The sequence below is a fragment of the Pteropus alecto genome, unplaced genomic scaffold (genome assembly GCF_000325575.1).
Source record: "Pteropus alecto unplaced genomic scaffold, ASM32557v1 scaffold81, whole genome shotgun sequence".
NCBI lineage: Eukaryota > Metazoa > Chordata > Mammalia > Chiroptera > Pteropodidae > Pteropus > Pteropus alecto.
The window spans coordinates 6371432-6386506 of NW_006433378.1; the positions used below are offsets into that span (position 1 = coordinate 6371432).

The following is a 15075-nucleotide window of genomic DNA, read 5'->3' on the forward strand; positions in this document are numbered from 1 at the left end:
GAGAGGCTGTGGGCTTTCCTCCTCTCCTTGAGAACTTTCATTATACAAAGAAAACAAAGTCCTTCCATTCTCTGGCCTCTTGAACAAGAACACAGCTTTCCTCTCCTTAATTAGCTTCCTTATTAGACCATTAATTTGTCTTCATTTTAATGGGAATTTGTTCTCCACTTAAATGTGGCTTTTTTTTTTTTTTTCCCCTCTCCAGAACCTGAGGAATTTCAAGTGTCTGGAATGCATGGTCTAAATAGTAGTGCTTTTCATTTTACATGCTACAACCTCTATTCTTTCTGGCTCATAACTCCTATCACTTTTATTGGCTCATTTCCTATTTTTATAAGAATTTCTGGACTTTGTATGCCTAACTAAGAAGCAGCCTTAATTATTTACTATTACAGTTCAGTTGTAATTATTTAACTTTTAATAGAAAATCTAGCCTCCCCTCCCCTCCCTCCACCCCAGCAAAAGGAAATCTGCCCCCTGGCATGTCCTTAGGTAACTTTCCCTGTGGGACAATCCCCTTCTACTCCCAGTAATGATTCATAATCATTTACATACCATCGCAGTGTCTTGTATCTTTCAAAAGTCCACATTAAAAAAATAATAATAATAAAACTTCATCTCTAAATGGCTTTCTTTTACAATTAATGAGCAGGAACTGCTCCAAATTAAGCTCTTCTGTCTGAAAAAGATATTCGCTCTTTACTTTTAGTCTAATTTCTCTTGCCAAAATTTCCTCCAGAGGCCCTGAGATTGGTAGCCCTAAAATGGCCCTGTTATCCCTGCCCTCCTGCTGTTGACACTTGTGTAATCCCTTTGCTTTGACTGTGGGATGGACTTTTTGACTCACGGAATTCAGCAGAAGTAATGGGATGTCACTTCTGAGATTAGGTTACAAAAAGACTTGGCTTCTATCTTGGGCACCCCCTTTTGCGCTCTCATTCTTGCTCACGTGCTTGCTCTGAGGGAAGCCAGCTGCCACGTGGTAAGGTTCTATGGAGAAGTCAGTGTTATAAGGGAGGCCTCTGATCAATAGCCTGAAAGGCGTTGAGGCTCTCAGCCCAAAAGTCCATGAGGAAATAAATCCTGCTAATAACCACAAAGTGAGCCTGGGAGTCAGTACTTCCCCAGTTGAGCCTTTGGATAAGGCTGCAGTCCCTGACAATCTAACACTAACCTCATGAGAGGCTTTGAGCCAGAGGTACCCAGCTAAGCCACAGTCAGGTCACTGACCCACAGAAATTATGAGATAATAAATATTTGTTGTTTGTAGCCACTGAATTTGAGAATAATTTATTGTGCAATGATGGAAAACTAATATAGGCTCTTAAGACTAATTTTTAAAATTTTAGTCTATGCTTTTTATATAAAGTTTCTGTTTAGGTCATTCTTTCATCTTGATGTCAATTTAATTACTCATTTAAGACTTTCTTTAAATTTCTCTTTGAGAGCAGGCAATGGCAGTTATCAGTCTTCTTCGTAATTACATATCAAGTGCCCAGCACAGGGCCTGGCACCTGGATAGAAACTCAATATATACTTACTGGATTTGATCTTTCTGTCTTTTTTCTACTTATCCTAGTTTATACATTATTCCTCACTTTCCATGTTGCCATTTCTTTTGAGATTTAAGAGTTAGAAAACTTACTGGTCTAGTCGCCTTGAATGTTCTCTCCTTTAACCTGCTGTCCCTCCTCTAGAACTTCAATGCTGCTGTCTCATTTGAAGCAAATCGGCATGCCCTCTCTCTTTCTCAGGGTTTCTCCAGCAGAGTTGAGTCCATGTGAACTCTGCCTTCCCACTCCTGCCTGGACTGGAAGCAGCCCCCTGATCAGGAAAGCTGTGCTGCTGTGTTTCAACAGGGGACACTAAATCGTCTATGACTCCCTAACCATCGGCAAATTAAGTAGTGTGTTTATTGTCATTTTAAAAGTTAAAAAAAAAAAAAAAAGGAGGTCTGAAGATGAATGCTAAGACTGAGGGTCACTTTGAAATTTAGAAGTGGAATCACTAGAACTCACGCTTCCTGAGAGAGGAAACAACATATCATGGAAATTCAAATTTGAATCTTGGCTCCACCATGCTGTGTGTGACCTTGTGGAAGTTATTCAACCTTCTTGAGTCAGTTTCTCATCTGTAACGTGGAAATAATTTCTACTTTATAACGTTGTTTAAACATTGTTCCTGATCCAGTATTCTGTCCATTCCCCATTTTAACTTATATTTATAACTCCTTTGCAATAGGTTCACTTCATAATTATACTGATGGCATCAACTTCTTGTTTTGGCTGATAATTTAAATATCGCAAGAACATGGTATATTTCATTGTTAATATTATTATTAGCACTTTCCTTTTATTCATTCATTAAGATGCCAGTAAAACCAACGAAAATATTACTTGTCATTGACATTTAGAATCTTCTTCCATTTGCCTTTATTTGCTACACTGCTCAAATATTCTAATGTGATATAACTTTGGTGATTAGAGAACAGGCTAATTGCTCTACTGCCTTAGTCAGTTCAGGTTTCTATAACAAAGTACCATAGATTGGGTAGCTCAAATAACAAATAATTTATTTCTTATAGTTCTGGAGGCTGGAAAGTCCATGATCAAGGTGCCAACAGATTTGGTGTCCGGTGAGGACCTGCCTCCTGTTTCACAGATGTCCTCCCTCTGTGTCCTCACATGAGGGAGCTCTCTGGGTTCTCTTTTATAAGGGCACTAATCCCATTCATGAGGGCTCTACCTTCGTGATTTAAATATCTCTCAAACTCTGTACCTCCACATTGGGAATTATGTTTCAACATATGAACTTTTAGGGGACACAAACATTTAATCTATAGCATCCACCGTTTCTAAACGGCTTAGTAGTTCAGAAATGAGACTGTTAGAAAAAAAATTCAAATTAAAATATGTCTACTTCGGTGTAAATAAGAACACTGCTGAAATAAATACTCATGCATACAGAAGAAAAGACCAATACATGTAAATTACCTTAGAAGTTTAGGTTGACAGAAAGACAAATCCTAAAGAAAATTACATTTAAGATACATCGTCCACATGTTATTTGAACTTAAGCAACAAGCGCTCTAAAAGTTTTCTGGCAAAAATTTAATACAAAACAAATAAGACACAAATATATAACGATTACTAATCTTAGAGGTTTTAAATAGTCATTTGCAACACAGTAAAACTGGGCGCCAAGAAAATCTTAGATATTATGTAGTTCAATGTATTCATTTTACAGAAAAGGAAGCCAGGTCCAGAAAGGTTAAGTGACTGCCTAGTCAAGGACAAAACCAGGATGTGATCCCAGGTCCCTGACTAACAGTCCAGGACTGTGCATGACACCAAGCTGCCTTTCATGTTTTTGTTTGTTTGTTTATTTTTTTTTTTTTGAAAGAACATGTGCTCTTTCACTAATTGCAAAGGTGCCACCGTCTGCTTCTTACCTCTTCCTGGGACTGGTTAAATTGCTGTATCAGCTGTGTTTGTGCCAGCATTACTTTTTCCAGTTCATCTGACTTCTGTTTTATTTCCTTCCTCAAGTCTTCTGAAACAGAATCACTATTGTCAATTTCCTTTTTCAAGTGAGATTCGAATTCTGCAACCAAATTTTTAAGGTTTTCAATTTCCTTCTCCTTTGACTCAGATTCTTCGGTATACTGGACCCGGGATTCGTGGAGTTTTTTTTCAAGATTGGCAACTTCCAGCTTTAGATCTCTAGTAGCACCTGAGATTAAGTCAGATATCTGTAAGATAAATCTTGTATTAGTTTTTAGGCGCTATCTCTAGGTATCTACAGAGTTCTCATGGTTTTAAGAGGCTTATTCTAAATAATCAGTATACTGTTCTGATCAAATGAAAACAAAGCCTATGACATATGCAGTCCTTCAAGATTTTCTTTTTAAAAGTTAAGACTAAAACTTTTATTTTTACCACCTTAAATGGAATTGCATTAATTACTTGAGCATCCTTAGAAATATATAAACCTCTGTAACTGGACTGAGCTATCAAGAATAGCTCAAGTTATGATCAGGTGCTGTCTGGACTCACTATAGGGTAGCTTTGGGAGCTAGAAATGCCTGATGCTTGGGGATGCACTTAGGGGAATACTGCAATTATATTTTACTCATACTATACCAATGAGTTTTTCTTTGAGATTTTTTTTCTTTCTTGTATATGATGACTGAAGGTATCTAACATACTACACCTTCTAGAACAGCACTGCCCAATAGAACTTTGATGATAAAAATATTCTTGAATGTCCAACATGGTAGCCATTAGCTACATGTGGCTATTGATGATGGTGTGCTGGTAAATGTTTAACAACTGACTCACAAACACACACAAGCCAGATTTGTATCTGATTTCCACAGAGTAAATACTCTCATCATTTGTATCTGATTTCCACAGAGTAAATACTCTCACAATTCCAAGCTACCAAGGTGGGTGACATCACTGATCACTGAGTTGGGAAGAAATGTGTGAAACAGGCTCTCGTTTGCCAGTATTGGCTAATGAGCATTGAAATGTGGCTAATGTGACTGAAAACTAAATTTTTAATTTTATTTAATTTTAATTAATTGAAATTTAAGTAGTCGCATGTGGCAACCATATTAGTGCAGTTCTAGAGAATACCAGAATACTTTAAAATATACTGTTTCTCAAGGTGGTATCTCTAGATAAAGAGATGAGAAAATAACTTGGGGAACATTTTTCTCATAGTCGTGAACGTCTTTAGAAGGGAAAAGATTGCTTATTTTCTCTCTCCTTAAAAAAACAAAACAAAGAACAGAAAACAAAACAGGAAGAGCAAAGCTGCTTCTGATGAAACATACCCTTATTATTTATGCTACGGATATTGTCATATAATAAACATTCGTATAACAAGAAATCAGCCCATGGAGAATCTGGAAAACATTCAGAGACCAAAGTTCCAAGGATTTTGTGAGCTATTACTTAAGAATAAAGTATCTAAAATTTGTTCCAAATGTTAAATTTGTATTAAGAGTAATTTTTATTAGAAATATATTCACCACACTTAGTAATTTTATAAATTAAATTAATATGTCATTATCTTCAATTAATCCAGGGAGGAAGAGGGTCACTGCTGGTTCCAGACAGTAGTTTCCATGATCCTAAAGTGAGGTGACACTGAAACGGAGTAGGCTATCCTTGGGAGAAGAGGCTCAAAGAGCCACAAATATGTTTTGATTTTTTAAAAATCAACAGAATTTTGATTTTTTTGACTTAGGACTTCATTTGTAAAACTGTAACCCATGGCAAGTTGGGGTCTGCCTTTTGGCATTTGCCTGCCGATTGGGCCCTGAGACATCTAGAACTACAGCAGTCCGGAGGTGAAGGAGAGGACAGAAGGGGCACCAAAGGGATCCAGGGCTCGGCTGGGGGTGGGCCTAGGGAGCGAGAGGCCCATCTAGGGGAGAATCTGTCTAGGGGACGTGGAGCCTTGGGTGAGCTGAGGCTCCAAGGTCCCAGCACGTGCTCCACTGTCCCAATAGGATTTCACTTACAAAACATAATTTGAAAGATAAAATTATCAATTAAAACTTCAAAACAGCATTTGCAGAGCATTAAACCCAAAGCATGAGCACTTTCTGAGTGTTGAGCCCTGGATACTGCACTTGTCACACACTCATGTAGCTGGCCCTGCATATTGTTCACAGTGAACTGTTGGGAGGGCTATACCACCTCCCCTGTACACCAGACAGAGCCCTTAAGTCTCGTCTGATGCTTAATTTACACAGACTGCTAATGAATTTATTCAAAATATGGTTTCTACTGTATCTTGCTTAATATACACATATATTCACACATGCATATACATATATTCACAAAGCCATGTATGTATACTATACTCAGGTCTTATAAAAACAGGAGAACCTTAACAAAACCTTAAATTATGTTTAGGACACATTGTTTCAAAAATTATGGAGGTGGTTACATTTTAAAATATATTTTCCTTCATTAAAAAATATTTAGAATTGAAAATATTTTTAATTAAAGGAGACAAGTTTCAGTTGTTGGAAAATTTTTAGTTATGTAAAACATCTCATTATCTTTTGATGTTGGACATTTGATGTGTTGGAATATCTAACCATGCTAATTATTAGTTATATAATTTATGCTGTTTTAAAAATAAACTTATTTGAATAGAGAAAATTCCATACATGGCTAGACTGTATGCTTTTATAATTTATCTCAGTTATTCATTCTGGAGAGTATCCAAACCATCCTACCTATGTGGCTAAAATGAAGGCATAGCCACCACGAGGAAAGCTACCAGAGTTATAAATACGATAGTGTTCTTAGGAGGAAATAACCAACATCTACAGTTTTAAATTCGTTAAATAATAATGAAAATCATAATGACTGACCTTCATTTGCAGTTCCTCTTGTTCTTTCTTATATTTTTGGATTATTTCTTGGTGTTTTTCCTTTTCTATATCAAGTTCCAGTTTAGCTTCTTCTTTAAAGAGAAGAACTTGCTCCTCAAATTCAGCTAAATGTTGGGCTCTTTCCTTGGTGAGTTCGGCTTCAATCTAGAAAATAGCATTTAAAACACATGTAAAGCCATTTTACCTTAAAATAAGTAAATAAGGCTTATTTTCAGACTAGTATTTTTGAAATTCTAATGTTAATTTTTAAAATTAATCTAATTTTTAAATTCTTGTATTTAAAACAAAATCTGACTCAGAATTAGGCCAGAAAAAAATGACTTTGGGTCAAATATTTCAAGATCTTCTAAGACCTTCTAAGACTTGTAAAATGAGTAGAGAAATTAGGACAATATATTATTACAGTTTTGAGAAATACTAAAAGCTTTGTCCTCTATACATTCATACCATAAACTCAGTCCTTGACAGCAACCCTATTAGAAAAAAAATTGTGAGGCCTTTAGACTAAGTTCTACTGTAAACTCAGAGGGGATACAAAATACAAATGTTGAGTTTTTAATGGTCCATTCTTGATGGAGACCATAGAGAGATTTGGAGTCACAGATGATCATTTCAATGTGATTGAGTCCAGAAAGTTGATTAAGGAAAACATAGGTCAGTGATGCCTATATCCATATTTTGACTCATATAGAATCACAGTGCAGGAAGGGACATTAGAAATCCCTGGTTCAATTTCTCAAGCTTCCATGAAATGTGGACAATATAAACAAGGACTTTGGATTCAGATGAAGTGGAGTTTAAATCCCGGCTCTGCTACTTTCTAGTCATGTGATCTTAAATTGTGACTGTAATCTCTCTTGATGGGTTATAACTAGTTCCCTTGGGGGTTGTTATGATTAAATGAAACAAAACATCTGCATAAGGATCTAGCAAGACCAGGGATTCAATAGTCAGTGGAAATGACTTCTGTGCTCTGACCCTTTAGTCTCTACCATGAAATCTGCACCAAATGATTGTCCACTCTGTGCCTCGACACCACCAGAAACTGTAACTCACTCCTTCCCCAGCAGCCATTCCCATTTTCAGGCAGCACTAAGCATTAGGCAGTTTCTCCTTTAGCTAAGCCAACATCTCTCTCCCCGTGGTTTCTAACCATTGGTTTCGGCTCTGCCTACTACAGCAAGAGAGAATAAATCTATGAGTCCTGGAGTCATTCAGCCCTGGGGGTTCATCTAGTGAGATGAGAGTCAGGCTGGCTCTAGATTTACATTGATTATTGATTATACATTCTAAGAGAGCGTGAATGCCAGATAACTTGAGAGAAAAACTGTCAAACCTGACTTACTATGACTCTGTGATTCATTACTATAAGAGGAGAAGGGGAGAGGTCAACCTGAATTTCTCAAGGAAACACTGAAACTAGGGTATTAGGAAACAGAAAGTTTGCTAAGAAGGTTTTTCAGAAGCCCTTTAAATTAAATACAATGCATGTAGAAGACCAGACCCAGTGTGGAATTGGCATGTTTATGTTTTTCACATGTTGATAGGAATTGTTTAAAATATCTTAGATGGTAGGACTATGTTTATGCGAAATAAATGAGTTGATGATACACATAGAAAATACAGACTGCTTTATACAATAATTAATAGTAATTCTGATAATAAGGGAATTCTGATTTCTAAAAAAAGGGCAAAAATAACATATGAGCTCCAGAGTTACACAAAGTAAAATAAATTATCTGTGTATATATTCTAAGTTTTAATTCTTTTTGCTTTTTATTTATCCATATCCATTTCTAGCTCAAACCCTCCCTCCCTGGTGAATTCTCGATATCTTCAGAGCATTCTAAGTATGCTGTTTTTTCAAATTCCTTTTATTGCTGAAATGCATAATTAGTATTTTATAATGTGTCTAATACTGATGTGCAAAATATTGTCTTTTCACTAATTATTTTCCACTATTAAGTAAAATAAGGGCTACTTGAACATAAGCATTGTGATACCAAGACAGTCAATCAGATAACTAAGAGGGCTACTAGATAACTAACGGGTAAGTAGAATATATAGCATGGATATACTGGATAGAGGAACAATTTGCATTCTAGGCTGGATGAAGTGGGATGGCTTGAGATCATCATACTATACAGAACGGCATGTAATTTAAAGTTTATGAATGATTTATTTCTGGAATTTTCCTTTTAATATTTTTGGAAGGAGGTTGACCCCGGGTAACTGAAACCACAGAAAGCAAAACCACGAAGGGTGGGCTACTTTCGTGTTTTTCAATATACATCTTAAAAATAAATTATACTATTTTCCACAGTATATATCATTACTGATTTTCTAGATATTTTCTATCAATTATTAAGAGAAGGCTATTGACATCTCTGACTCTAATTATGGACTTGTCTATTTCTCCTTTTATCAGTTTTATCAGTTTTTACTTAATTTTTAAGGTCTATTATTAGGTGAATAAACATTTGGAATGATTATCATGTCCTCTTGGTGAACTGATCCCTTTATCAGTAAATAAGCTTCTTTATCTCCGGTAATATTCTAAATAAAGTTGACTCTTGAACAATGTGGGGGTTTGGGGTACTGACCTTCTCCTCACAGTCAAAAATCTGTGTATAACTTTTGACTGCCCCAAAACTTAACTACTAATAGCCTATTGTTGACCAGAGGCTTTACTAACAGTTGATTAACACCTATTTTGTACATAATATGTATTATATACTATATTCTTACAATAAAGTAAGCTAGAGAAAGTAAAATTTTATTAAGGAAATCATAAGGAATAAAAATATATTTAGAATATTTATCTGCATGTACGAGAATCCACGCAATTCAAATCCGTGTTGTTCAAGGGTCAACTATATTTTGATTTCTTTGCTCTCAAATCTACTTTGATAGTAATATAGCTATTCTGGCTTTCTTTTAATTTGTGTTAGCATATCTTTTAGATCTTTTACTTTTAACTTATTTGTTAAGATATTTCTTTATATTAAAGTGCATTTCTTGTAGGCCATATATAGTAAAAGTCTTACATTTTTACCCAACATGACAATCTTTGTCTTTTAATAGGAATATTTGGATCAGGGCTTGGCAAACTGTGGCCCACAGGCTATATTTGGCCATGTCCATTCACATTGTCTATGGCTGCTTTTAGCTTACAATAGCAGAGTTGAGTGGTTGCAAAAGAGACCATATGTCCCACAAACCAAAAATATTCACTATCTGGTCCTTTATAGAAAAAGTTTGCTGACTCCTGGTTTAGATCATTTACATTTAATTTGATTGTTGATTGATTAGCTTTAAATTTATCTTGCTATGCATTTTCTATTTGGTCCATCTCATATATATATTTTTTTCTTGTTCTGTCCTCTTTTGGATTGAGTATTTTTTAAAATTTAATTTTATATCCTTTTCTAGCTTATTAACTAACTATAACTCTTTGTCTTTCTATTTTTGTGTTTGCTTTAGGGTTTATGGTATACATCTTTAACTTAGTGCAGTCTATCTGCTAGTAACATATTACTTCATGGATTGTGTGAGAATCTCACAATAGTATACTTTGATTTCTCCTTTTCCAGCCATTGCACTATTGTTGTCATATATTTTGCTTTTACATGTTATAAATTTCATATTAGATTATGAATATTTTTGTTTAAAGTCAATTGCATTTTAAGATATTTAAATGATAAAAAACAATGTATTTATCCACATTGTTACCATTTCTAGTGTTCTACGTTCCCTTGTATAATTCCATATTTCCATCTGGTATAATTTTCCTTTTGACTAAAGAACTTTTTTTAAACATTTCTTATAATGTGTGTGTGCTGGTGATATAATTTTCAGCTTTTTTTTTTTTTTAGTTCAAAAAGAGTCTTTATTTCACCCTCATATTTGAAAGATATTTTCACTTTGTATAGAATTCTAGACCAGCAGCTCGCCTCTACCCTCCACATTCTTTCAGTACTTTCAGTCCCACTGTCTTCTTGCTTGTTTCTGATGAAAAATCTGCTATCATCCTTACCTTTGCTCCTCTCTATATATGCCTTTTATTATCTGGTTGTTTTAAGATTTTATTTTTATCACTATTTTTGAACAATTGGATTATAATGTCCCTTGGTGGGCTTAAGGTTTATTGAACTTCTTGGATGTGTGGGTTTATAGTTTTCATTAAATTTTAATTTTTTCAGCCATTATTACTTCAAAAATTTTTCTGTTTCCTCTTCTCTTTCCTGTCTTTCTGGGACTTCAATTACATATATATTAGTCCATCTAAATTTGTCTCACAGCTCACTGATGCCTTTTGTTTATTTGTTTTGAGTTTCTTTTCTATTTCATTTGATTTAGATAGTTTCTATTGGTGTGTCTTCAAGTTCGCTAAACTTTTCTTCTGGAATGTTTAGTCTGAAGTTAATCCCATCCAGTGTACTTTTATCTTAGACATTGTAGTTTTCATCTCGAGAAGTTTAGTTTAGATCTTATTTATATTTTTCATATCTCTACTTAACATGGTCCACTTTTACTCTAGTTTTTAGACATATGGAGTATAGTTATCCGACTTGTTTCAATGTCCTTGTCTGCTAATTCTAACACCTGTGCCTCTCTGAAGTCAATTTTTATTAATCGATTTTTCTTCTCATTATGAGTCCTATTTTACTGTTTCTTTCCACGCATGTCAATTTTTTATTAGATGTCAGACATTGTAAATTTTACTTTGTTAGATGCTGAATAACTTTATATTCTTATAAATATTCTTGAACTTTGTCCTGGGATGCAGTTAAGTTTATTGGAATCCGCTGGATATTTTTAGGTCTTCTTTTTAAAATCGTTAGGCTGGACCAGATCAGCATTTAATCTAGGGCTATTCTCTACTGCTGATGCAAGACCCTTCTGAGAACTCTACCCAGTGACCTGTGAATTACAGGTTTTCCAGACTGGCTAGCAGGAACAGGCATTATTACTGGCATTGTGGAACATTTGGTATTCTCTCTAATTCTTTCAAATGGGTCTTTCCCTGACTTTGGCTAGTTTCCCCATAAAAATGCACTGATCATACTTATACTTACTGAGGACTCTCTGTAGATCTCCAGTGTTCTTTCTCTGTACAGCTCTCCTCTGAGAACACTATCCTATAAATTATAGCTACTTTGATCTCCCTAGACTCTCAGCAAGGTCGCCTCATCTCAGAGAATCTGCCAAACTCCTGGATACCCACTCCCTGCACTATGGCCTTAAATTTCTTTCAAAGCACTAAGTTAAGGGTATTACACTAAAATACATTAGGACTTATCAGTCCATTTGGCACTTCTATTTTGAAGAATAATTTGAGGGGTTTTTTGTGTGTTTTATTACATCCCTTTAATGCTGGAACTGACTATTCATTAAAGTAAACTTGTTTTCTCCTACATTTTCAATACAGTTGCTCAGCCAGGAAGTACAGTTCTGTTTGTTTTAACTATTGGTTTTTAAAAGCTCAATGTATTATTTAAAATGAGGTCAACAGTACAATTCTAAAATGTTCCTAAATGTCATAACTTAGTAATAATCTAAGAAAATATTTGGCTCTTTTTTCTTTATTATACTACAAAATGATAATCGAGAATTGTAAGCATCTCACTTATTGTAAGTATACTGGCTAGAGGAGATTTTTTAATTACAAAATTTTGACTGAATAGTAACACCATTGTGCATTTGGAAACAATTTTAATGTTCAGCATGAACATTAATTTTCTTTCTTCAAAGCAGTACTTGAAATAAACAAAATCCATGACAATTAGTAAATATGCAGTTATTTTTAAAATGTGCAATCCTTGTTGCATAGCAACTATTGATTTTGTTATGTGCTTTTTATATACGCTAAAATAATTAAGAATAGGCACACATTTCCATCTACTTTTTGAACGTTAAAAGCATTTAAGTTTTAAAGTTTATTCTAATATGTGTATTATATATTTGTAAAAGGAACATTTCATTTCTACACAAAGGCACAGTGACCCAAGAAAGAGATGACAATGTCATATTAGCGATTCTTCTTTTTCATGAGAAAACTTTTAGGAAAGTCTTTATTCACAGTCTCAATAGCTAACACAGCCAAGACATAATTATTATTCCTTGAATTACTGGTCTGGATCTTTAAGCTAAATAATAAGATTTAGTAACAAGAAGTCATGTCCTCTCAACAAAATGAAATATCCATTTATATTATAGAAAAATATACCTTCCAAAATATATCTGTGATATAATTAAGTTATTAGAAAGAGATTGTGGCCTTAGTAAGAACTGAGAAAATCCTACATAGGTTTATTTTCATCATCAAATTAACTTAGCATAGAGCAAGAACATATTACCCTTATATTGTCAGATGCCAACACTAACTTGGTCTACTTGCCATGCCTCTACCTCAAGGGGAGGGTACAGTGAGCAGCAGTTCTAGAGTGGATCATGAAGGCAGAGACTTCAGTAGATTATCCTTCATGAAAGTCCTTCATGAGATGTGGCCATGGAGATGAGGAATTTCTATGCAAGCAAATGCAGGAAAGTTTATTTTATCAGTCGAAGAAGAGCTAAGGAATTCAAGGGAAGGGGAGGATCTGTAAATCTCTATCCACGTTAACTTCATCAATGAAATTTCTGAGCCAAAGATGAAATGTTTACAATATCTCTTTATACATATTGCCAAACTGCTCTCCAAAAGGTTGCTGTAATTTCCATTTCTTTAAAGAGTAAGTATGAGAGGCTATCTCATTGTTTTAATTTTCATTTTTTGGATTGCTAGTTAGGTTGATCATCTTTTTGTATTTTTAAACATGTATTAGTAAAGATAGGGGAAGTAAATAAGAATAGGCTAGCTAATTGAGTACACCGAGACTAATAAAAATTAGGATTAAAGAAGTATAGGTTTTAGAGAGGAAGGAAAAGAAAATGTGCATGCTAAAGAATAACAATGAGACACTGAGAGGAACTTTAGTCTATATTCTCGAATTTTAATTGTTACCCATAGGAAACGGTTGTTATAGTGATAATTTTTGTTACAATCTGAATGTGCTGTCCCTGAGGGACAAGGGAAAGGAGACTGATTTATGGAGGGCCAATACTGGCTGACTATGGCCAACTGTGTGAAGAGTGGAAGTGAAAGTGACCTGAGCCAGCAACAATACCTAAAGTGTTTCAATCTGGTGGATGATATTGCAGAGAATTTCAAATGGAGATGTTGGTTTGAAAGAGGCCATTGCTTGTTGCTTGAGGTTACAAGTTATAGGGTCCAGTCACCATGGAGAGGAATCTGATAATAACCAAAACGGGTGTCAGGGCTTCAATAAAGCAATCTGAATTTCAGTAGCCAGCTCTAATTCTAGATGCAAATTTAAGACATAATCAGAAAACCAATGCAGGCAGTTAGTGTTAGGGATGACTACCAGTTGGGGAAGAGAAAGAGTTGGGAGAGTTTTAGTGTATTGTGCAGGATAAGGCCCAGGGATCAGTCAAAGAGTATCAAGTTAATGACAGGGAGATGATGGCTATAGACTCAATGACTACAGTTGAACAGGGCCTGAGAAGGTAGGAGCTAATAATTTTTAAATATTACATACTTGTATTCTTTAAAATTAATAAAGTAATTCGTATTCATTGTTGAAACTTTAAAATTATAGAAAAGTCCAAAGACAAAAATCAATGCAATTTTTTCATATTCTAAGAGCAAACATTTTCTTTGTAAATAGCAAGCTAAATATTTATTCATTTTACACTGCCAAAAGTTCATAATAATTTTAAGTAATTTTCTATTCTTTTATATTATCTTCTTAAAAGCTAAGAAACTATAAGAATGAAATATTACCCTGCTTTTCTCAAATGCAGATTCTGTCACTTTATGAGAAAAAGGTAAACACGTTTCAAAATAAGTATTACGCGTTTACATGAGAACTAAGGGCTCTCTTAATCTCACAAGATTTCAAATTTTGTTTTTACCTTTTTTATTTCCATTATATTGCCTAATATTTTGGAAAAGACATATGTCATAAGCATGTTTGGATTAGGAAATTCCAGAAAGAATCATCAAAAGTGTACATAGAAGCAAAGAAATCTATTTGGGATAGTCTTCCGGAAAATGAACAGGATTTTTAAAAAGCAAATAAGACACATGCTGGTGAAAGTCACATTATCGTTACCTTCTCCCTCCAGTTATCATCATTCAACAGCTCCTGTCTGAGGGTTTCCTGCAGCTGCTCGATGCTTTTCTGATGTGAAATCAGCATCAATTCCCTGAAAACCATAAACCCGACAAATGAGTCAAGACTCATCCCTAACATTCTTTTTAAATTGCATATCTTGGCTCAGAGAATATAATTTTATAACTTAGTCTGTTTATTCTTTTTAGCAATATATATACTGCTACTAGATATCATTTGATCCGTTAATGGCAATTTACAAACACTGCGTATAAGGTAAGTATTTTATCAGGCTTAATTTTTGCATAATAAGTAATGTTACTTTTGCATGAAATAGTAACAACATGAGTGGAACCATAAATATAATAAAATGCTATACATTGTGGTTCCAAAGGTTATGACCACGTCCTAACACTAGATAATATTTTGTTCCTTAAAAAAAAGGAAAATATGTTGGGATATGCCATAAAATTAACACAC

The 15075-nt window shown here is 34.6% G+C and overlaps 1 protein-coding gene across 13 annotated transcripts in view; it reads right to left on the minus strand.

Annotated features, from left to right (window-relative positions):
• LEKR1 (leucine, glutamate and lysine rich 1) overlaps positions 1–15075 on the minus strand; it is a 170540-nt gene that overhangs the window by 24788 nt on the left and 130677 nt on the right. For all 13 annotated transcript variants that reach the window (XM_015586544.2, XM_015586543.2, XM_015586538.2 and 10 more), the window contains 3 exons: positions 14596–14689; positions 6398–6562; positions 3452–3751 (listed from right to left, as the gene is read on the minus strand). In XM_015586544.2, the coding sequence (XP_015442030.1) occupies positions 3452–3751; positions 6398–6562; positions 14596–14689 (559 nt within the window). The remainder of the gene's footprint in view (positions 1–3451; positions 3752–6397; positions 6563–14595; positions 14690–15075) is intronic.